Source organism: Notechis scutatus, chromosome 3 (genome assembly GCF_049901735.1).
Source record: "Notechis scutatus isolate UNSWTSFEM ecotype Mainland chromosome 3, rNotScu1.2, whole genome shotgun sequence".
Taxonomy (NCBI): Eukaryota; Metazoa; Chordata; class Lepidosauria; order Squamata; family Elapidae; genus Notechis; species Notechis scutatus.
The window spans coordinates 194,299,898-194,323,251 of record NC_142011.1 but is presented as its reverse complement, the minus strand read 5'-3'; the positions used below and the strand labels follow the sequence as shown (position 1 = coordinate 194,323,251).

General features: G+C 41.0%; 1 protein-coding gene across 2 annotated transcripts in view; it reads right to left on the bottom strand.

Moving 5' to 3' along the window:
- Positions 1-23,354, bottom strand: part of COL14A1 (collagen type XIV alpha 1 chain) — a 137,441-nt gene that overhangs the window by 19,883 nt on the left and 94,204 nt on the right. For both annotated transcript variants that reach the window (XM_087962145.1, XM_087962144.1), the window contains exons 36-44: positions 22,126-22,179; positions 20,158-20,253; positions 17,910-17,963; positions 15,581-15,634; positions 9,285-9,338; positions 6,531-6,602; positions 4,197-4,232; positions 3,412-3,478; positions 2,023-2,211 (exon numbers count right to left, since the gene is read on the bottom strand). In XM_087962145.1, coding sequence (XP_087818271.1) covers positions 2,023-2,211; positions 3,412-3,478; positions 4,197-4,232; positions 6,531-6,602; positions 9,285-9,338; positions 15,581-15,634; positions 17,910-17,963; positions 20,158-20,253; positions 22,126-22,179 — 676 coding nt within the window. The remainder of the gene's footprint in view (positions 1-2,022; positions 2,212-3,411; positions 3,479-4,196; positions 4,233-6,530; positions 6,603-9,284; positions 9,339-15,580; positions 15,635-17,909; positions 17,964-20,157; positions 20,254-22,125; positions 22,180-23,354) is intronic.

Here is a 23,354-nt window from a genome sequence, read left to right as displayed (position 1 = left end):
CCTTTGGGGGGGTCTTGGTGGGTGCTGAAAGGTTTCCTCATCAGAACCAACTCTGTGACATCAAATCCCATGGATACCAGATGAGGGGCTTAATACATTAAGTGAAGGGGAAAAAATAACTAAACAATACAATTCCCAGACCTTCTACATTTGCATCTTAATTGGCTTGGGGGCCTGCTGAATTATACATATATGTGGAGTGGGGTGGGTGCTTTTGTGTGTGTGTGTTTGTGTGTAGGTATGTAAAAGATTCACTTCAGAGTAGATTTAGAACATAGAATAACAGAGCTGGAAGGGATCTTGTAGGTCATCTAGTCCAACCCCCTGCTCACGCAGGAGACCTTATACCATTTCTGACAGATGGCAATCCAATCTCTTATTGAAAGCTTCCAGGGATGAAGCTCCCACAACTTCTGAAGGCAACTTCTGTTCCGTTGGTTGATGGTGCTCACTGTCAGAAAATTTCTCCCTAGTTCTAGGCTGAATCTCTCCTTGATCAGTTTCCATCCATTATTCCATTTATGTGGTAGTATGCTATCAACTTCATGTCTATGGAGATTCTCAGTTATGCAATCATGGTGGTCTCAGAGGTGCTTTTTCAAAAGGCGGCTGGACTTCCTTGAAGATGTCTTGCTTCTCATCCAGTTGAAGAAGCTTCCTCTCACTTTTTTACCTTCATTACAGAGCTTTGATCACAAGATTGATGCTTACTTTTTTTATTAAACTGTAGACATCTCTGTGTCCCTTCAACTTATTTATATAATAATTTGTAGAACCAGTCTTGAAAAGCTTTTATGAAATGACGGAGCACATTTTTTTCTTGTACTCCAGAGAGTAGGAACAATGAGATAAAATTACAGTAGACAAGATTCTGAGTCAATAGTATGAATAATTGGTAGAAAGGTTAGTAATGGGGAAATCTAGTAGAGTAGATTTCTGATATCACTAACATTTGTAGATTATTTCAAACATTCCTTGTAAACTTCTAATCCAAGGAGCAAATATTACTTATACCTGTCCAGAACAAATTTCCATTCAGGATAAAGATCAATGGAAAGAGAAGACATCTGGTGGAAAATATTTGTGCCTGAAATAATCTTTTTTATCCATTAAGGTCCATTTATTTCACAGTGAATTATTTATTTATTCTGGTTCCTGGATTTCAAGTCTTTTAGAAAAAAAATTGAGTGTATTTGGGATATATGTGGCATGGCCATGCCAAAAAAAAACCAGGATCTGTGTGTCAGAAATAATTCTGATAGTCCCTCATTCAGTCAGCAGGTTACCAAATCAGTCAATGACAGTGATAACTGATGGCTCCCACAGATCATCAGTTCTTCTGTCATTTGAGACTTCATAAAGAGAAGACAACTGATAGGATCTACATGGGCAGAAGACTATCGGGACTGAAGACAGATGAAAGTGAACATCCTAGTTCAAACTGAGAATAATACTTACCCAGGCATAATTTTCACATTTTGAGACAAAAATTCTATTTCACAGAAGAGGCAGCCTCACATAGATGCTCTTCTTAATAGGTAAAGGTAAGGTTCCCCTCGCACATACATGCTTGTCATTTCTGGCTCTATCTCCATTACAAAGCCGAACAGCCAGCGCTGTCCGAAGAGGTCTCCGTGGTCATGTGGCCCGCATGACTAAACACCAAAGGTGCACAGAACACTGTTACCTTCCCACCCAAGTGGCCCCTATTTTTCTACTTGCATTTTTACATGCTTTCAAACTGCTAGGTTGGCAGAAGCTGGGACAAGTAACGGGAGCTCACTCCGTTATGTGGTGCTAGGGATTCGAACTGTCGAACTGCCGACCTTCCTGATCGACAAGCTCAGTGTCTTAGCCACTGAGCCACTGCGTCCTCATTGAGCCATCGCATCCCCATATCTTAATAGGACTATTCTAATAATACATTTGAATATTTCCAAAAAATATCAGGCAACAACAGTAATCTGTCTCTCGTGGCCTTTGGACAAACTCCAGCTTTATATGTCTTAGTAGCCCACTTACCTCTTTCTCCTGGTGTTCCAGGTTGGCCAGGATTGCCAGGAAAACCTGGGCTTCCTGAAGATCCTTGCTCTCCCTGTGGTCCAGGTAAGCCTTGCCGTCCTGGTTCACCAGGGGGACCTGGGATAGTCCGTGTTGAGATTGAGTTGCTCGGAATCTGATTTAAGATGGAGCTGTATCTAGCCAGATGAGCTGCCAAGCAGACAAATGCAGAAAACATACGCTTTATCTAAGAACTCTATCCTGCAAAGTTTTATGTTAATAAGAATAAGAGGGCATTGATTTGAGTTATGAGTTGGGTCTAGCCCAGGGGTTTGCAACCTGCGGCTCTGGAGCCACATGCGGCTCTTTTGGCACTCTGCTGCTGTTCCCTATCAGCTGATCTTACCACTGGCTAGCCCCTCCCCATCACTCCTCACCTGGCCTGAGAAGATAAGGGTGATGGCAGAGGATGGAGACTCGCTGCATATTCCAGAACAGGAGGTGATTGGGGGGGAGTAAGTGACATCAAGTTGGCTATGCCCACCCAGTCACACCGGTTGTTAAATTATTGGCTCCCGGTGTTTTCTTTTCTGTGGGAAATGGGTCCAAATGGCTCTTTGAGTGTTTAAGGTTGCAGACCTCTTGTCATGCCCCTGTCAGAGGAAGATGAACAGCCATCAGGGAGTGGGAGTGTGGCTCCATTGGCTGTGGAGGAAACTGGGAAAAGGCAAAGTCCGGCTGGGCAGAGCAGGGAAAAGGTAGAACAAGGGAGAGGGAGTTCAGAGGAAGACCCAGGCCCACCCCCTCTTCATCCTAACGCACGCAGGGAGGAACGGAGAAGGGAGCAACGTAAGTAGCATGGCTTATGGGGGAGGAAAGGGCCCTGATTCCCTTCATTAGCCACACCTGGGAAGAGAGTTTAAAAGAGATGCATGCTGAGTGTGGTATCTGCTGGGAACAAACATGAGTTTATCTTGTGTTGACTTTGGTTATCTGTGTTCCTGGCATCCTCCCAACCGTGTTGAATTACTGCCGTTCTTTCACTTCTGGAATTCCTTCTCCTGCCCTGCTGGACTAATTAACTCATCTTGCCTTGATTGGACTTATAGTTACAGTTTTTGTTGACCCCGTTTTGGACAAGATTCTCTGCAGCCAAAGGCTGTTCCTGGGAGACTTTTTCTCCAGCCCAGAAGGTAACCAGGACATTGGGGGCAAAGTTGGAGCTAATAAAGGGACTCCTACTGATTATCTGACTGTGTTGCCTTTGGGCCATGCCCCGGGTCATCACACCCCTGCTCTAGCCCAATAAAGTACACAAAATGTAATTTTTTTAAAAAAGCCCAAATACATCTAGCAGCTAAAACCTAGAAATCATTAGAACCATGATAGTACAGCAGTTCTTGTACTCACTTTGGATAAGCTGTTCACACACCTGACGAGCTACTGCCCGTACCATTGCATGGGTCTGAAGATCTCCCTGCACATTAAAGATATAGTGATACATCAGCTTCCATAAGCGGCATAAAATACAGATGTTCCTCACATACAATTCACCTTCACTAACTTGACCTCTTCCAAATGTGCTGAGAATACAATTCTTTGAACTTTCAATCCCCATGTGGCTTCCTGGGAATCCCAACTCATCTGAAGGGTACTAAACTGGGGAAAGGTTGGGATGTCTTGGCAGCACAGCCCATGGCCATGATGGTGAACCTATGGCATGCATGCTGGAAGTGGCACACAGAGCCATATCTGCCAGCACGTGAGCTGTTGCCCGCAAGAGATGCACTGCGCATGCACCCATGCCTCCCGACAGCCAGCTGATTGTCAGGTATTTGCCGTGCATGTGGTGGGGAGGGCGCGCACACAAGATGTGTGCACATGTGCAGAGGCGTGCGGCATGCATGGGGGGGAGTTGTGTACGCATGCGCATGGGGGCGGAAGGGGTCGCATGTGCATTGCATTATGGGTGCAGGCACACATGTGCGCATGCACTTTCGGCACGCAATGACAAAAAAGTTAGCCATCACTGGCCTATGGTGTCTATTCACAAGGTCCACAGGACTTACTCCTACATAAACACACACAGGACTGCCGCCTACAGATCCTGAAAAAAGAACAACCCACCTCCCAAAGTAGAGTTTTAGTCTAAAAACAAAGAAGCGGCCCTCAAAATCTGTGATTAAGGCACTTACACGTTCACCTTTCTCGCCTTTTACTCCAGGAAGTCCCTGGGTTGGAGAGAAGCACAAAATGTAATGTAAATAAGCACAACATGTAATGTAAATAAGTTCCACACTCCTTTGTAATTCACTGGCTTTTTAAAATGTGGCAACGTGTAAGTCGTGGGTTTTCCATCCCACTGCAACAATAATTTAAGAAAGATGGGAGTGTACTTCCCAACACACTTCAAAGATGACCGCAAAGTTTACCAGAATTAGTTAACTAGTGTGGTGTCTTTGTGATGAGGTGTGATATGCTCGTGAAGAGCTTTTGGCCATCTAGATATTGGTTGATATTTGGGTTAGAATAAAGGCATCTGTGTATATAATTAGTATAAGAGCCGTGGTGGTGCAGTTGTTAGAATGCAGTATTGCAGAGTATTCTGCCAACTGCCAGCAGTTTGATTCTCACCGACTCAGGTTTGACTCAGTCTTCCATATTTCTGAGGTCGGTAAAACGAGGAGCCAGATTGTTGGGGGAAATATGCTGACTCTGTAAAGTACTTAGAGAGGGCTTTAAAGCACTGTGAAGCGGTACATAAGTCTAAGTGCTATTGTTATAATAGCTTCAAAAAATGGTCATATTCCAGGCAGACTTTCATAGCGGATCCCACACTTATCAGTAGGATCTTTCAAACTCTGCTCTGTTGGGGAACTTGTGTAAAAAGATTTCTTGGAAGGCAGCCATTGTTTTCATTCTAAGTCAAAGGAAAAAAAAATTCAAATAGAGCTGTTTTAAATGTCTACAGAGGCAAAGTAAATGTTACTTCAGTAGTGCAGTTCAGTGGTGGGATTCAATTTTTTTTACTACCGGTTCTGTGGGCGTGGCTTGGTGAGCATGGCAGGGGAAGGATACTGTAAAATCTTCAGTCAGAGGTGGTATTTGCTGGTTCTCTGAACTAATCAAAATTTCCACTACCGGTTCTCCAGAACTGGTCAGAACCTGCTGAATACCACCTCTGGTGCATGTCAAAACATGTCAGTGTTTCCAAAATCATTTCTGTCTAGGCACATGGAGATAAAGCAAGGTGGAAATTTTCTCAGCTACACTGGTGAAAATCTTCCACCCCAACCAACGTTACAGTTAGCATTGGGTGGGGGAGTGTAGAGAGACTTTGCGGGGATGACAAAAGGACCTTTCATTCAAAAGCTACTTGCTTTATGCGGGAAGGGTATGATTTTGTGAAAACCATGGCTAGGAGGAAAAATGAAACATTTGCTCCCTACACACATGAAAGATTATTTTCCTTTAAAAGGATGGTTTCCAATTTGGCTCTGAGGATGTTAGAATGTCCAGGTCTTCAGCAGAAATCAGAATTATTGGAACGCAACAGTTTTGATCATGGCAATGCCTGAGAGAAATGCCTGGATATCTGGGTTGTCCTACCATATTGTCATTTGTGTCTGCTTGAAAAAACATTTGCTTGATCATTTGAGGAACTGTCCTAGCCGCCAACACATGGAAGGCAAAAATAAGGTTACATTTATGAGGTATAGTTGAGGAGGTCCACAAAATAAAGTTGAGGAGATCCATCAAATAAAGATGGATCTACAAAATATTTATGGAATTATTCTCTTATGTATCACAATGTACAAGTAAATTAGCCATTATTATTTCTTTTAATTGCTCATTCCATTAATGATCATTCAAAGTTATGAGAGCATTGGAAAAAGTAACTTATCACTGGTCTTAACTTATGGACCACCTCAGTATTCTCTGGGTTAAGTGATCAAAATTTGGACACTTGACAACTGGCATGTATTTATGACAATTCCAGCACCCTGGGGTCACATAATCACCATTTCTGATCTTCCCAGAGGGCTTCTGACAAGCAAAGTCAATGAGGTTGAAGCTGGATTCCTTTAACAATCATGGCCAAATAGGTCATAAAATCAGCCACAACTCACTTAACAACTGTAGTGTATTCAAATAGAGACTTCTAAGTCGATGTTCCTATTGGTTAGTTAATGCAACGAAAGGATTGGTTAATATTGTCAGTATCGGATTGGCCGCCTAAAGCGGCGGGAAGTTTAAATAAATGCCATTGGTTGCAAGCCGCGAGCAGCCGCTATAAAAAGGGCTGCTGCGGCTCGACTGCAGTTGAAGTTACTTGTTATTATTAAAGAGCTGAATTCAACTCCGGTCTGCGAGTCTCTTTACTGGCAATAGAACAACAACCACATTGCTTGCTGATATAAGTTTAAGTCGCAATTATGGTCATAAGTAAAGGACTATCTGTACAGACACAAATACACACACACACACACACACACACAGAGACAAGAGTATGGTGGACTTTTACTTACAGGTGGTCCAGCATCTCCTTGTGGGCCAACACTACCCATTATTCCTGGGGCACCTGGAGCACCTGGTATTCCCTGCATAGAGAAAACAATAAAGTAATAGAAGTTCAGACAGCCTGATTCCCTGTTTATGTATAACTGTGCTTTGAAACTTTGCTGTTATTCTCTAACACCTTGGCCCAAGAATCAAAAAGACAGCCGATAAGTCATGGTCAGGTTAACTATGCACTTCCTCCACTGGTAAATCAAATGCTAATCATTCCTGCAGAAGCACAGATATGGTCTCATCTACCAACCAAGTTATTTGCTCAGCAAACTTTTCCACAAAAGCAGCAATAAATTTGTTGGCCCACAGATTTATTTAACAGATTAACAGACTTGGAAGGGAATTTTTAGGTCATCTAGTCCACCCTCCACCACCACCCACAAGGAAAAGAGTCTACATCATTTCTGACAAATGGCAGTCCAATCCCTTCTTGAAAGCCTCCAGTGATGAAACTTCTGAAGGCAAATTATTCCATTGGTTGATTGCTCTCACTGTCAGAAAAATTTTCCTTATTTCTAGGTTGTATCTCTCCTTAATCCGTTTCAATCCATTATTCCTCGTCTGGCCTTCAGGTACAGAAATAAGTACAGAAATATTAGGAAATAAGTTGACCTCTTCCTCTCTGTGGCAGCCCCTCAAATATTGGAAGACTGCTATCATGTCTCCCCTGGTCCTTCTCTTCACTAGACTAGCCAGGCCCAGTTCCTGTAACCGTTCTTCGTATGATCATATAGAATTCTTTATTGGCCAAGTGTGGTTGGACACACAAGGAATTTGTCTTGGTGCAGATACTCTCATTGATTTAGTCTCCAGTCCCCTAATCATCCTGGTTGCTCTTCTCTGCACTTTTTCTAGAATCTCAACATCTTTTTAATAGTGTGGTGACCAACTGGATGCAATATTTGTCCCAGCATGGAAGACTCCACCTGTCATTCATAATGAAACTTCTTCTTTTGCATATCCATGACTATTTGCTTCTCAGATGACAACTCCTGCATTGTCCATTCAATGACATTCATTCAGGAGTTTCCCAGATTTTCTTTCATTTTTTTCCAATCATATCCCTTTGTTCTGCCCTCTCCTGATTACAGAGGTACTGGCTGTGTTTACATTTCACGGTAATTCATAGTTTGTCTAAGAGCACTTAGACAATTGGCCTTGTCATCTCCCGAATAAAATATGTAAAATCATAGGCTGGAAGGGATCTTGGAGGACCTTGGAGTTTTTCTAATTCAATCCCTTGCCCAAGGCAAGTATCCTATACTAACCCAGAGAAATAGTTGTCTATTTTTGAAGACCTGTAGTGATAGAGCACCCATAATTCCAGGAAGCAAGCGGTTCCACTGATTATCTGTTCTTACTGTCAGGAAATTCCTTTTTATTTCCAAGTTGGATCTCTCATTAAGAACCTTCTACCCATTATTTCTTATCCTGCCCTTAAGAATGATACTTAAGACTGATCTGGATTGTTTTAACTGTTTACAAATATATTCCCTGATTTTCCTTTCTTACTGTTCGAACTATGATTACAATGATCCAGGCAAAATAAAATGGGTGAAATTAACTGCTAGATGAAGCAAGGTATTTTTTTTAAATTTTTAAAGATTTTCTATTCCAGTCCCAAAGATGCTTTTTTTTCAGGAGGCAACTGGACTTTCTTGTTTTTTTTTCTTTTGAAGACGTTTCGTTTCTCATCCAAGAAGCTTCTTCAGCTCTGACAGGACAGTGGGGAATGGAAAGATTTGTATTCCTTGCAAACAGCTTGTCATTTGCATCCTTTTAGAGGGTCGTTGAAGCACTTGGAGGTAATATCTGTGTCTTTGGGGATCACCTGAGTAGTTCTCCTGGTCCCTGAAGTCTGTAATTTTTCCTCTGGAAATCCATTCCTACTCCCACACCATTACCATTCAATGACCCACTAAAAGAATGCAAATCACCAGCTGTCTGTAAGGAATATAAATCCTTCCATCCCCCACTATCCAGTCAGAGCTGAAGAAGCTTCCTGGAGGAGAAGTGAAACATCTTCAAAAGAAAAAAACAAGAAAGTCCAGTTGCCTCCTGTAAAAGTACCTTTGGGACGACCATGAACTGGACGACTAAGAATCTCTACAGACCATTTGCTATTCCAAGTTTTTGGCCTTGAGGTCTCTTTCCCAAGTTGGATCGATGGTCTTGACATGGAAATTCCATGGAATAAAACCAGAAATGAAACTCTGAGCCATGACATCCCTGATCATTAGGTGGATCATTCGATGCCAAAGCTGGGACTAATAATTCTGGGAATAACTCCCTAATCTTTGGAACTGACTCAGGGTTTTAGCTATTGCATGTTATGGTTTAAATTAGTTCAGAGATTCGTGACCTTTTAAAAAACATAAAGATTCTGATTCATCATCCATCATTTCTATTTTCTAAAACAGACCTCAAGTCTCATTTGAGATCCAGAAGTGTCTTTGGAAATAAAAATGATGCCAAAGGCATACACTTTATTTCACAGATAATTAGATATTTTTAAAAGTATAGTTGTTTAAGAGGCACATTATTTGTGGGGACATGAGCATCGTCAGCCATTGTGTGGGAAAATCCAGAGTTAACAGATTAACTTTGTTATTTAGCAATGAAAGCAAGTTAACACATATTCCTCACTCCCCTTTTGTGATTCAGAGTTTTTAACCATTTTTTAAAGAATGGAATAATATGATCGTGTTTACCACTGGTCCTGAGGAACCTGGAGGTCCAGTTGGTCCGTCTTTGCCTGTCACGCCCTAAAAGACATGAAAGTTCTTGGATTACTGTTTTGCTCATTATAACGGTTTAAAAGAACTAGCCATACCATACATATGAAAGTTGTATTAATTCTCATATAGTTATAATACAGAGGTATCAAACTTGATTTCATTGAGGGCCTCATTGTGTGACCTTGGGGGGCCGGGGGGCATGGCCAGCTCAATGTCACTCATGTCAGGGGTGCCTGTGGGGGCCCGAGCACTCTGCCAGTGAAAACGGGCTCCCAAGCTCTGTTTTCACCTGACATGGCCTCCTGCAACCCTCTGCCAGTGAAAACGGAGCTCGGAAGGACCGTGTGCGGGCCTCATAAGCTCCATTTTCAGCTGCGATGGCCTCCTGCAACCCACTGCCAGCATTTTCACTGGCAGAGACACCACAGGCCAGTCCTTAACTGATTCCCCATGGGCTAGATCAAAGCACCTCGTGGGCCAGATATGGCCTGCAGGCCTTGAGTTTGATACCCCTGATATAGTACTATATAAAGCTAAATAACTGAACTCATTGTCATCTGTTTCCTTTTGCTTAATATTAACCAAAAACAAGTAATGGTGGAGAATTCCAATAAATGATTTGGATTAATAAAATGGATGGTTGTTGTAGAATTTTTGGAAACCTTTTAAACTTAGTTCCTATGGCTAAAGTGTATTACTCATACGGCTGTTTGTAGGAGAAGGAGTGGCAAAAACTGGGACAGAGCCAAAAGAGGAATCAGCCTAGCCACAACCAAACAAAGTCCAACCTCCCATGAATTTGTTAGCTCTTATTTAATACCAAGATAGTGGTCTTAGTTGAGTAGATTCTTGTGCCGATTCATGATTCATTAGTAATAAATTACTAATTACTAATGATTAGTAATAAATCAGTTTAATTGTAATTTCATGTGTGGTCCTGATCTTTTGCACCTGACACTTTCTATGCAAGATTTCTGTAGCATTTACAATAAAATTCAAATTTATGCTTTAAGCCAAATATTCTACTTTTGGAGTCACGTAGATGTTCTTGATTGATTGAATAAAGCTAATGTGGAATTGTTGCAGCTGAGTCGTTCGTAGTTTGTTTCTGCTATGCTCATTTGCTATACACACACACACACACACACACACACACTTCATTTCCACCTTTGCATAGACCATGTAGTCCTGCTTCTCAAGGTTTTGCGGTGTGAGCATGTGTGCAAAAAAAGGAGATTAACTGGAAAGCAGTTTAGGGAATGAATTCATATTGCCACATTCTGATAAATAACAGATGTGGAATTCTCTTTGCTTATTCTTCCAAGTTCAAAACTTAATCCTAGAAAAATTACAGTAGGGCAGTTTGTAATAGTATTAGTGGCATGACAATGAAGACAATGGTGAAGGCAACTTTTAGCAACACCTTTGCTAAAAGTGTTCAAGTGGAGGTCAGATAGTAAACTGTATTCCTACTTTGAACAAGAGGACGGACTCCATGCCTAACTGGTCCAGTTCATCTCTAGTTTCCACAGCATGCAAGTCAACTGGAGAACTGCTACTTTTAAGACTATGAAGTTGCTTGTTGCATATACTACACATTCTAATCAGAGGTGGTATTCAGCAGGTTCTGACCAGTTCTGGAGAACCGGTAGTGGAAATTTTGAGTAGTTTGGAGAACTGGCAAATCCCACCTCTGACTGGCCCTGCCCCCATCTATTCGCTGCCTCTCGAGTCCCAACTCATCGGCTGGGTCTTCTTTTGTTGCCCTGCACAGGAGAACGGAGCTGGAAAGCAGGTTAGTGGGCTGGGGAGGGAATGGGGATTTTACAGTATGGTTCCCTTGTCATACCCACCAAGCCACGCCCACCAAACCACCCCATGCCCACCAAGCCACACCCACAAAACCGGTAGTAAAAAATTTTTTTGAATCCCACCACTGATTCTGATGTTGCTTCTCACATGGCATTCCTTTTACACCAAAGCACGCATGCCCACACAGACACACACCAAATTTAAAATATGTCTATGAAGATTCTCAATCATTTGTCTGTGCCAAAGATACTTTTTCAAAAGGCAATTGGACTTTCTTGTGCTTTTTTTCTCCTTGAAAATGTTTCGCTTCTCATCCAAGAAGCTTCTTCAGTTCTGCAACTTCAAAAGCTTTTTGGATGAAAAGCTAGTTTTCAAGGAGAAAAAAACAACAAGCAGAAAGTCCAACTTCCTTTTGAAAAAGCACCTTGGGATACATAAAATATATATGTCATGGCGGGGAGCGGATAGGATCAATCAGTTGAAAATGGTAGGCATGGCAAGGCAAGTGAAACCTTACCGTTTTTAATGATATGCCACAATAATACAGATTTAAAAGGGGCAGGGTGCCCTTGATTAACACAAGCTCAGCTTTAGAATCCAAGTGATTTTAGTATTGTGAGAGTGCTGTTATCACACCAGATGGCAAATACATTGTGCACATACTATTCTGAGAAGGAAAATATTATTTGATAGGATGGCCAGCAAAGCTGCCTTAATTCTCCAAGTGCCTCTAAAACTTAAGGATTCTAAGTTTTACAATGTAGTTTTTAGATATATAAACTTGGAAGAAAGTCATGAGATGAAACATATGAGCGGATACTTTATGATGCATACCCATTGTAATGTCTTATTTATTGTAATGACTGAGCTGAGAATAAACGTATGGCAAAGAATTGTTTCTCTTCCTCTCCCCTACGATTCCTGAGACAGAGAGTTTGATAGTTTGCTTAGAATCATAGCTGGCAGGCCAGTTTTTTCCTTTAAAATAAACAAACTCTTGTAAAATAGTTCCCTGTCATCTGAACAAACTTAACATCTGTGTAATGTGCTTAGGAAAAGAATCATTTGGAATGAAGAGGGTTTTAACCCTGTTACTAGATGTGCTTGCAGAAATAGCAAAGCAGATCAGTTTGACAGAGGGAGAGAGAGAGGGAGGGGGAGAGGGGAAGGAAAGGAAAGGAAGAAGGAAAAAAAGGAAGGAAGGAAGGAAGGAAGGAAGGAAGGAAGGAAGGAAGGAAGGAAGGAAGGAAGGAAGGAAGGAAGGAAAGAAGGAAGGAAGGAGGAAGGAAAGAAGGAAGGAAAGAAAGAAAGAAAGAAAGAAAGAAAGAAAGAAAGAAAGAAAGAAAGAAAGAAAGAAAGAAAGAAAGAAAGAAAGAAAGAAAGAAAGAAAGAAAACTATTACAATTAGAACATGGAAAGTTAGCAGAACACAACCCTATTTTTTACTGTTTATCATTCTTGGCTTTACACACAATGACTCAATGACAGACTAAAGCCAAGGAGATGGAAAATTGTAGGCAGTTAACTGTCATGGATGGTAAGCAAATAAACAATCCCAGTTATGAATAGCTTTATCCCACAACCTCCCTGTCCATGAAAAGAAATGATAGGCACAAAGATGCTCAAGAAAAGTCGTGCAAAGCAGGAGAAAGGCATATTTGCTTTATTGTTTTGAAGAAAGGCACTTTCTACTTGGCAAGCATTTTCCTCATAGGTTTTGCACTGTCCTGTGCTTCTACAATATAGATTGCTACCTTTATTATTCAAACAATGCTATCATTATTGCAAACTGACATACTCTGCCCAGATATTGGGAGGCTGTGGCCCTCCAGATGTTGCTGTAACTACAATACTACCATTCCTCACCACAGCTAAGAAGCTACAGGTTCTCCACTCCTATGCTTTATGCCTCACCCAAGGTATAAGACCAGGTTATGGAACCTAAAAAGATGTTTATTTTTAAGTTAAAGTTAAAATATTTATAAGTTATAGCACGTTAAAATATTTCCTTCATCTATGCTTTCTCTCTTTTTATTGACATAAAAATGGCATTAGCACTTAGACTTTTACACAGTGGTTACATGAATCAATCCTGAGCCAGTGAGGATTGAACTTCTGGAAGTGGGCAGAGTTTGCCTGCAATACTGCTTTCTAACTACTGTACCACCACAGCTCAATAATAATACAATTGAGATCTTAATATTATGGTAAGTAATTCATTTTAGGCCAAAACTATTGTCATATAACTATGTACTTCAATATGACATGCAGTGGTCCTTTTTTAATGTTATGCTCAATTTTGGATGACAAGTTATATAATTTTAGGCTTGCATCCTAAAATGCTATCATTGTTGATAGAATGGTTACTTTTTTCTTCTTCTTATCAGTACTTTCAGCTTTATGAATAATAGTATAATTTACAACGTGTGTGTGTGTGTGTTTGTGTGTGTGTGTATTACAAACTATTCTAAAAATACGAATTCCAGATATACTTGTAAAAGAAGAAACAGACATCCTGCGATCTCCAGAACTTAAAATTACATTTATTGTACTTACTAAGCTTAATACTCTGATGTCAACAGAGGCTGACGAAAGCTTAGTAAGTACAATAAATGTAATTTTAAGTTCCAGAGATCGCAGGATGTCTGTTTCTTCTTTTACATACATACATACATACATACATACATACATACATACGTAATAAAAATTACTGCATTGAAATATGCATTGAAACAATACAATGTATCAAGATTCATAACATTTCAATAGGAAAAAAAAAGAATGGGGTATGACAGAAAAGCCTGCAGAAATTAATATATTTGTTATATTCATCATTCTCGTTCCAATCTTTTTCATCTATCACTCATTTCTTCATAGCAAACACTCCATCCACAGTTTCTCTTATTAAACTCTGCCAGTAACTATCATAACTTCAACCAGACTCTCAATAGCAGCTATTACCAAAGATGGTAACAAGGTTGAAGTATAAGCCAGATATTTCTAGATCAGGGGTGTCAAACTGGTGGCCTGTGGGCCGGATGCATCACGTGCAGGCCACGCCCATCCCAGCTCCGCAAAGGGGGGAAAAAACATTGCGAAACATCACATGACGGCAATGTGACACTGTGAGTTTGACATCCGTGTTCTAGACCTTCAGACAACCCTCAGTGACCCATCTTCGGTCCTTAGCTTCTGATTCATCTACAGGTGGTCCTCAACTTACAACAGTTCATTTAGTGACCGTTAAAAATTACAATGACACTAAAATAGTGACTTGTCCTTCACAAATTCCTTCTCAAGAATATTTGAAGAAAATAAAAGATTTCAATTTTAAAAAAAATCCTAAAACACGAAGCTCATTGAGAAAATGTGGTGTGCACCACATTTATATACACACTGACTGACAGTTCTAAAATTGTACTCCCAGACATCTGGATAACATACGGAAAACTGTTATATATTTAGACCAAAGCGAATCTTCCTTCGGAGTAAATATTTATAGAGGCAATTCTAGTTCGTGTCTATAACAAATAAAAGCTCCATCCAGTTTGATGATAGCATTTGCTCCCTGCTAAGGGTGAACCAAAACCCCAACAAAAAATATCATGAACTGACACAAACAGGCCATCAATGGAGTGGAGTAACTCGCTTCAGGCAACATCAGATGCTGTAGAGAAAAGGAGGCAGGAATTCATTTCAAAATATTTGCCGGAGTGGAAGGAAAAACATTGGGACTCTGCTTCAGCAGGAGGAAGAAATGGTAATATCCCTTTTTTCCAGCCTCTATATCCCAAACATCTGGAAAGTACAGTACATCCATCTCAGACACGAAAGAATAAAAAGCCGCCTGTAAAAGAAAGACTGCACTCCAATTTCATAATCTCAACCAAAATTAGCCTTTTGAAGCCAATCTCTTACTGAAAATAAATGTGGGGAATTGAGTTGAGATTTGTAGTGGTTCTTTGCACGTCCCCTTAAGGTGAACTAAGAAATGCTTTCATTCTTAGCCTCTGCAGAATCAACATCTGTCAGCCATCCTGGGTACTTCCCTCACCAGGATTCACCGTGAAGCATCTTAACACCACTGAACTAAATCAGAATTTTCTGCTGGTAGAGGAAGAATAAAGGGTCTCTAGGACTGGTTATGTACAACATGCTAGATTAAGCTAAAATGGACTTTGGTGTTTTGGAATTCAACAGGTTGTGTGATAATCCAACCACTAGGAAATTGTCTGAACCAGACTGATGTTGTCATGCTAAATGATAACATGGTTTCTTTCTTTGGGTCTTGTATGACCTTAATACAGGAATTGTGTTTTGATCATCCAGGTATAGCATTGAAACATGTAATGTGAACTCATCCTAGTAAGAGCAGTTTACAGTATGTAAAATTAAGCATTAGAAGAACAGAGCAAACTGAAGTAGCTGGATGATTACTATTAATTCTTTCATATTACCCTTGGACCTTGGCTTCCATCTCGTCCTGGTGACCCCGTTGGTCCTGGAATACCCTGAGGAACACCCCAAAAAAAGAGTCAAATTATACACTTAAATACACATTTCTGCTAATAATAGCAATAATCGTGTAAATTTACTTATCCATATTTCTAAAAAGAATATATAAATCTAAATATAGACTGATTGATGGCATTGCTCTGTCCACCTATCACTTTTATTGAGCCATGAAGCTTCAGATAAATGTTCTGAGGGAGAGTCAAACCAATTACCTTGGAATCAAATGTCTGAACTGAAGGTTTCATGATGTCCCTGCAGCTTGCAGGGACATCGCAGGTGTAAATGGGCCAGGCATTGTCAGCCTTCTCACTAGAGAATTGTGCAGGTAGCATTGCATGCAATTGCTTTCATCAGACAAAATATGGTGAGCCTTTGTTATGCATCCCCAGCAGGACAGAACTAGCTGAGCCCTGGAACTTTGGAACATATTCTCCATACTTTTACAACTGTCAAGGTTCAACCCTTGCCTGACGCCTGCTAGGATGCCAATTCAGATACACCTTCCACCTCCAGTTCCCAAGCTCCCTTCTTGCAAATCTGGAGGATAGCAAGGTGACCTGGAGGATAAAGAAGATGTTGACATTAGAGGACCAATTCTTTAGCCTACTTGAGTCTGACAGGATTTGCTTTCTAATTATTTGAGAGAGACTGGCCAAGCCAGGGGCAGGAGTCAAACAGGGAATTAGTCTGGAATCCTACATGGGCACAAAAGACGTCTCTCACATACACACCACTTGTATGCCATTGAACTTTATCTAGGTTTACTCAGGTACAAGCCCTCAATCTGAGAAGATTCCTGTGTGTAGACTTGAGCAATAAAACTACTAATTGAATTCTACACATCTGGATCTGGTTGTTCATGACTGACATCAGCGTAAGACATAATGCTCTCAAGTACCTTGACCCAAATGGTGCTACACTTCCTGCACATTGGATGTAGAGAGCACTAGAGTGTAGTACTTATAGTAAGAGTTCTACACATTAACAAAAGCACACTCAAAGTTCTCCAAGAAACATGCACAGGAGGGTGAGAAAACCCAAACTCTCCTGTTGTTCGTCATTTGAAATTTAATTATTCAGCCCTAAGAATAATGCCATCAAGATTAAGAATTTAGAGTCCAATCCTCTCCGATGTTCTCCAATTTCTAATTGATAACCACCGATACCTCTGACGGGAACAAAATTCACAGAAAAACTTATTCTTAATTCCTCTGTTGGTGAATGATTACAGTAATAATAGTAATAGTGTTCAGTCACTCATACATAGTCATGTCTCATCTGCATTACTGCAATGTGCTCTACATGGAGGTACCTTTGAAGAGTCCCAAAGGTGTTTTTTCAGGAAGCAACTGGACTTCCTTGTTTTTTCTTTGAAGACATTTCACTTCTCATCCAAGAAGCATCTTCCGCTCTGACAGGACAGTGGGGAATGGAAGGGTTGTCAGAGCGGAAGAAGCTTCTTGGATGAGAAGTGAAACGTCTTCAAAGAAAAAACAAGGAAGTCCAGTTGCCTCCTGAAAAAGCACCTTTGGGGCAATCATGACCTGGATGATGGAGAACCTCTAAAGACCTTTACTTTTGAAGAACATTCGGAAACTACAATGGGTTCAGAATGCCCTGATGCAGACAGTTCTAGATACATAGCGCATATAACACCACTGTTACACAAGCTGCACTGATTCCCAATCTGCTTCTGGATCCAATGTAAGGTGTTGGCTATTACCTATACACCCCTTTATGGCATAGATCTGAATATCTGAAGAACCATCCTGCCCCAATGGGATTGGTTCATCCCACACGTTCTAGTGGAAGAGTCCTACTGTAGACCCCATCAGCCAAGGAATTTTGGCTGGTGAGGTCTATGAAAAGAGCCATTTCTGCTGTGACCCTCCATCCTTTGGAACATTGTGCCCACAGAGGTGAGGTCCGTCCCCACTTCTCCTGGTCTTCTGAAAGGGACTTAGGACCTGGTTCTGCCAGTTGGCATGGGTTCAGATGGAGATGCTTTAGGCTGGAGATCGCTGGTGCAATGACAGAACAAGACACTATCTCTGCTCTGTGATTTTTGGTCAATTTAATTCTTGCAATTGCAACTGTTCCTATATTTATAACTTTGATATTTCAATTTTTATTGCTTTGTAAACCACCCAGAGTCACTCCAGATAGTGAGATGGGCAGTATGTAAATTTAATAAATAAATAATAATACAGCCCTGAAATTTCTAATGACTGAGTAATTGCAGTAACTTCATTCTAGACCAGAAATGATTACCTGAAGACCCGGACGCCCAATTTCTCCCCTTTCTCCTTTTTCCCCGGTTGGTCCCTGAAAATGAATAAAAGCTCTTTATTATTTATTTCACTGCCCTCCTTTTTTCTCATCCAAACAAAATGATTAATTTTCTATTTCTTTCTGGAGAAGGAGAAAAAAAGGAATCCTAACATTGTTTTTATGAGACTATGTTAAGAAAGTTTTCAACTATGAAAGAAAGGGTGGGGTAGCCCTTAATTAAATCCTTAAGCCATGGCATCCGATTCTTTTTTAATTTTAGCTTGTTTTGATCTACAGTTGTTGGGCAGACTGTAGATTACATCCATTACACAAGCAGACTTTTAACCACAAAGTTGGTTTTCTTTAGTTCCTCTCTGCCTCCACCTTCCCATATCTATGTCTCCATATCTGGCCTAGAGGGAAGGAGAGAAGAAAGCAATCTGCTGATACAGCCCTAAAATTATAAAGAAAAGTAAGAAGAGGAGAATCACAAAACTTCTTCTTCTCTTCTTCTTCTTCTTCTTCTTCTTCTTCTTCTTCTTCTTCTTCTTCTTCTTCTTCTTCTTCTTCTTCTTCTTCTTCTTCTTCTTCTTCTTCTTCTCTTCTTCTTCTTCTTCTTCTTCTTCTTCTTCTCTCTTCTTCTTCTTCTTCTTTCTTCTTCTCCTCCTCTTCCTCCTCCTCCTCCTCCTCCTCCTCCTTCTCCTCCTCCTCCTCCTCCTCCTCCTCCTCCTCCTCTTCTTCTTCTTCTCCTCCTCTCCCTCCTCTTCCTCCTCCTCCTCCTCCTGCCATATCCATCATCGGATGTTAGCGATCATGTTGGCGATCCTATTTTTATCAACAGTACGAAAAAGTGCTGCTGGATTTTGTCCAAACCAGTCTCTTAGACTTTGAAGCCATGATGTTCTTCTTCTGCCTGGACCTCTCATTTGCCTTCAGTCTTTCCTTGTAGGATTAAGTGAAATATGCCATATTTTTGTGGGTGTTGCATCACATATCTGAAATATTCGCTTTTTTTATGGTTTTGATGATCTCTCTTGGCTTTCCCAGGCAATTTATCACCTCCTCATTTCTGATTCTGTCAGTCCAACTTATACATAAAAGCCTCCTGTAAATTTACATTTCAAATGCTTCTGGTCTCTTCAAGTGGCTTTCTGTCAGAGACCAAGTCTCCCCTCCGTAGAGCAGGATACGAAGTCTGACAAGCCTGATTTTCAATCTCAGGCTTATGTCGTGACTGCAGAAGATCTTTTTCATTTTGAAGGATGCTGTTCGAGCTTTCTCTCTTTACTTCAGTGGTCATGTTCCAGCTTTCATGTAAATTAGAACTGATGGAATATTTTTCTTACCCTTATTATATTATGATGCTACTTTTTAGGATATTACTTTTGATGCTACTTTGTCTAGATCAAACTTTTTATAAAATCCCCTAGGCTGTCATTGCAGTGGCTGAAACTACACAAAAAAGGAGACCACTGTTGGATCAGATGAAAGCCCCATCTAAATCAATTTCCTAGTTCTGACAGCAATATTTATTTATTTATCAAACAAATGCCGCCAGAAGCATGTCATGGAAGCGCCAACACTCTTCGGCTTGTGATCCTCAGCCACTGGACAAGAAGTATCTAACAGAATAACAGCGTTGGAATGAACCTTGGAGGTCCAACCCAAGGGCTGAGATTCTACCGGTTCAGACTGGTTCTATAGAACCGGTTGTTATGATTCTGCGCAGTTCAGAGAACCGGCAAATCATCCCCCTGGCTGGCCCCACCCCTCTCTGCCGGCCCCTCCCCTCCCCTCCCCACCCAGTCAGTCCTTATCGCACATGCCCGACATCGCTGATTGCATTCTCCCCCATCCAGTCACTTAAGGTATTTCTCCCCCCCCCGAAGACCAGCTGTTCCAATTATCAGCTGTGCCAGGATCCCACTCACTGTCTTACTGCTTCACCCAGGAGGCTTCCCTGAAGCCAAGGAGGCAAAAGGGGGTGCAGGGGGAGCTGCACCCCCACGTGCTCTGTTTTTTTTTGCCTTCCTGGGCCCTTGGGAGCAAAAACGCCCCCCCTGAGGCTTCCCTGAGGCCCAGGAGGCAAAAAAATGTGGGGGGGGGGGGGTTGCTCCAAAAAAAGAAAAAGCAAAGAAGAAGCCACGCCCACCCAATCACATGGCCACACCCACCTAGCCACACCCACAGAACCAGTTGTTAAAAAATTTGAATCCCACCCCTGGTCCAACCCCCATAATAAACTTACTGGAGGTCCTTCGATTGAAAGTCCGCTTGGCCCTTGTGGTCCAGGAGGCCCTTGAGGGCCCGGAGATCCAATTTCACCTCGAGGTCCTTCAGGTCCCTACAAGATCATCACAAAATCCATGCTCAAAATATATCAGTTATACCCTTGATTTATTTACATAACCTACTTTATCCTGCTGTTTATGCTAATGCGTCTCAGCAATGTTTACAAACACAATATAAAAGGAATGAAAAAAACTGAACCGCAGTCCTTGACTTACAACTCTAAGGGATGGTGGTGAAAAGGCTCACCATGTGACTGGACTTATTTTTATCTTATTAGCAATGGTCATTAAGCGAACCTCACTGTTGTTAAGCAAATTCTTGTGGCTGTTAAACAGACATTTTGGTCCTTAAGCGACTGCTGCAGTCAATAAGCAAACACCCTAGTTAATCAAACCTACAGTCTATGTGGGCAGGTTTTTGCCAGAAACCAGAAGTGAACACTAGTTCCCAGACAAAATGTCATAAATGGTAGTCGTTTGATTACAGGGCACTGCAAAAAGCAGCTACAGATAGCCCTCGACTTACAACAGTTAGAATAGAATAGAATAGAATAGAATAGAATAGAATAGAATAGAAACAGTTGGAGAGGACTTTAGAGGTCTTCTAGTCCACCCCCCTGCCTAGGCAGGAAACCCTACACCACTTCAGACAAATGGTTGTCCAATCTCTTCTTTAAAACTTCCAGTGTTGGAGCATCCACAACTTTTGGAGGCAAGTTGTCCCACTGGTTAATTGTTCTAATTTCTTCTTGGTTCTAGGTTTCTTCTCTCTTTGATTAGCTTCCACCCATTGCTTCTTGTCCTGTCTTCTAGGGGTTTTGGAGAATAGACTGACCCCCTCTTCTTTGTAGCAGCCCCTGAGATATTGGAACGCTGTTTGTTTAGTGACTGTTCATAGTTACAACGGCACTGAAAAAGGTGACTTGTGACCACTTTTCACACTTATGACCATTGCAGCATCCCCATGGTCACGTGATTTACATTCGGATGCTTGACAACTGGTTCATATTTATGACGGTATTGCAAGGTCCCGGGGTCATGCGATCACCTTTTGCAACCTTCTGACAAGCAAAGCCTGAGAAGAACAAACTACGGGTGTTTAAATGCTGTAAATAAGCAGTGGGGATCTTTTCTGGGTCAGCAGCGTGTCTGATTCGCATTCAATATCCTCATTATTTGTTAATTCAACTTCAGTCTTTTTAAAATCATTGGGGACACACAGATGCTGACTGAGACTTTGAGGTGATATTCGAGTGGGAATTGAAACAGTTCATCAATCAGGAATGGTATGATCCCATTCCTAGCCTTATTATCCTACATGTGGTGTGTGTATGTGTATTGGGTGAGCAGCGTTTTATCCTACACGTTGTGTGTTTGTGTGTGTGTGTGTCTGTCTCGGTGTGTGTAGGGTGAGGAGCGTTCGCCAAAACTACATTGTCCAATTTCAGATATTTTTGGTGGTGCAATTTACTGGCCACTCCAAGTCTTGTGCAAAGGTAGTTTTGTGTTTATGCGTACTATAGATATATAGATGGGCTGTAGGAATTGTATAAAAACAACACATCACAAAAACATTGGCATTCCTGAAACGTTTCATACCATTTTGGTGCCAAGTACATGTATGTAACAGTTTGACTTAACAGGATGGAGAAAGTTTAAGGAAGAAGCTTCTGTGCAAAGCTCTAAAATTGAATGTACACATTAATAGAGTTGAATTAGGAGTAACAGAAGATGCCATGATTTCTACCCATTCCTTGCCCTTTTTAGCAATTTTCCTGTCCCCCCCCCAAAAAAAATTGTTTTTCTCCCAATAATATGTATTTTTTTTAAAAAAGATAACAAGACAAAATGTAGGTTACATTCTACATAGACAATGAAATCATTATGTGGGCTGGGATATACACAGACTATCATTGGCAAGTTACCTTTGGGCCATCATCACCACGGCTTCCTTTCGGACCTCGGAGACCTGGACCTCCCTATCAAACACATTTAAGATTAAAAGAAATCAAGTAAGTCCTGTTGTTCAAAGGTGCAATGTATATTCATATCTCCTACTCAATCAGAGTTTTAGCCAAACAGTCATCTTTTAACTTATCTCAGTTTCTTTTCCTACAGGCAGAATTCAGTACTACTGAAAATAACTTGTTCTCTCAAGGATGCTGTTGTTTTGTAATAGTTCTGTTTCGTTCTAAGCCTGGTTGCAGAATTCACCAATACTGAGGCCATCATCGCCATTCATCAACCATTATCTCCTCCTCCTCCTCCTCCTCCTCCTCCTCCTCCTCCTCCTCCTCCTCCTCCTCCTCCTCCTCCTCCTCCTCCTCCTTCATATCACAATTCATATTTCACTATTCTACACCCTGAATATCCCTATCTTTCTTAAAGAAAGCACAATCGGAATTCGGCTTTCACAAAGCCAATGGGGAATTTTCTATTTTAAAAAATGTCATTTCTGATTCATTTTTTCACTTTTCTTCATTTTGGAGACCAGCCAACTATGCAGATGACTGACACTTGAGTAAGTGCCCAAAGGTAGATTTCTGTCTTACCCCTGGGACCACTTAGTAAGGCTATGCTTGCTTTAAAAGCAATGTAGATGAAATACAAACCCAACATATTTTCAAGGTATTTTATTAGGGAAGAGAGAAATGCTAAGGATGTTTCTAGGCGTGGTCATTTTTGCCCAAAGGTCCTAACCAATATCTGATTCACTAATTTGATTGGTGGTCCAATAATGTACTACATTTATTCCATCTAGTCTTTTTTCTTTCAACAAGTATCGAAGATGGAACAGCTTAAGTGTTGATTGTCATCAGTAGTAAACAAATATCTGGAAAATTTTCAGCACTCTAAGTAATGGAACAAGAGCAAGAAAGCCTTACTGTATATTTACTGTTATTTCAAAGTAACATCTAGAAACAGGAAACCTAATATATGGGACACACAAATATCCCATCCTTTGTATCTCAGTGCCTTTCAGATGTATAAAGCCTGCCACCCAAGCTAGTGGGGAACAACAGCTGCTCTTCAATACAAATGTACTTCAGAGCAGTAGTAGTCGTTATTTTAATTCAGTGTGTTAAATTCTCAGCCCACAAAGAAGATAGATTTTAGCAGGTTGCACCACTGAGCTACGATCCCAATCTATCCA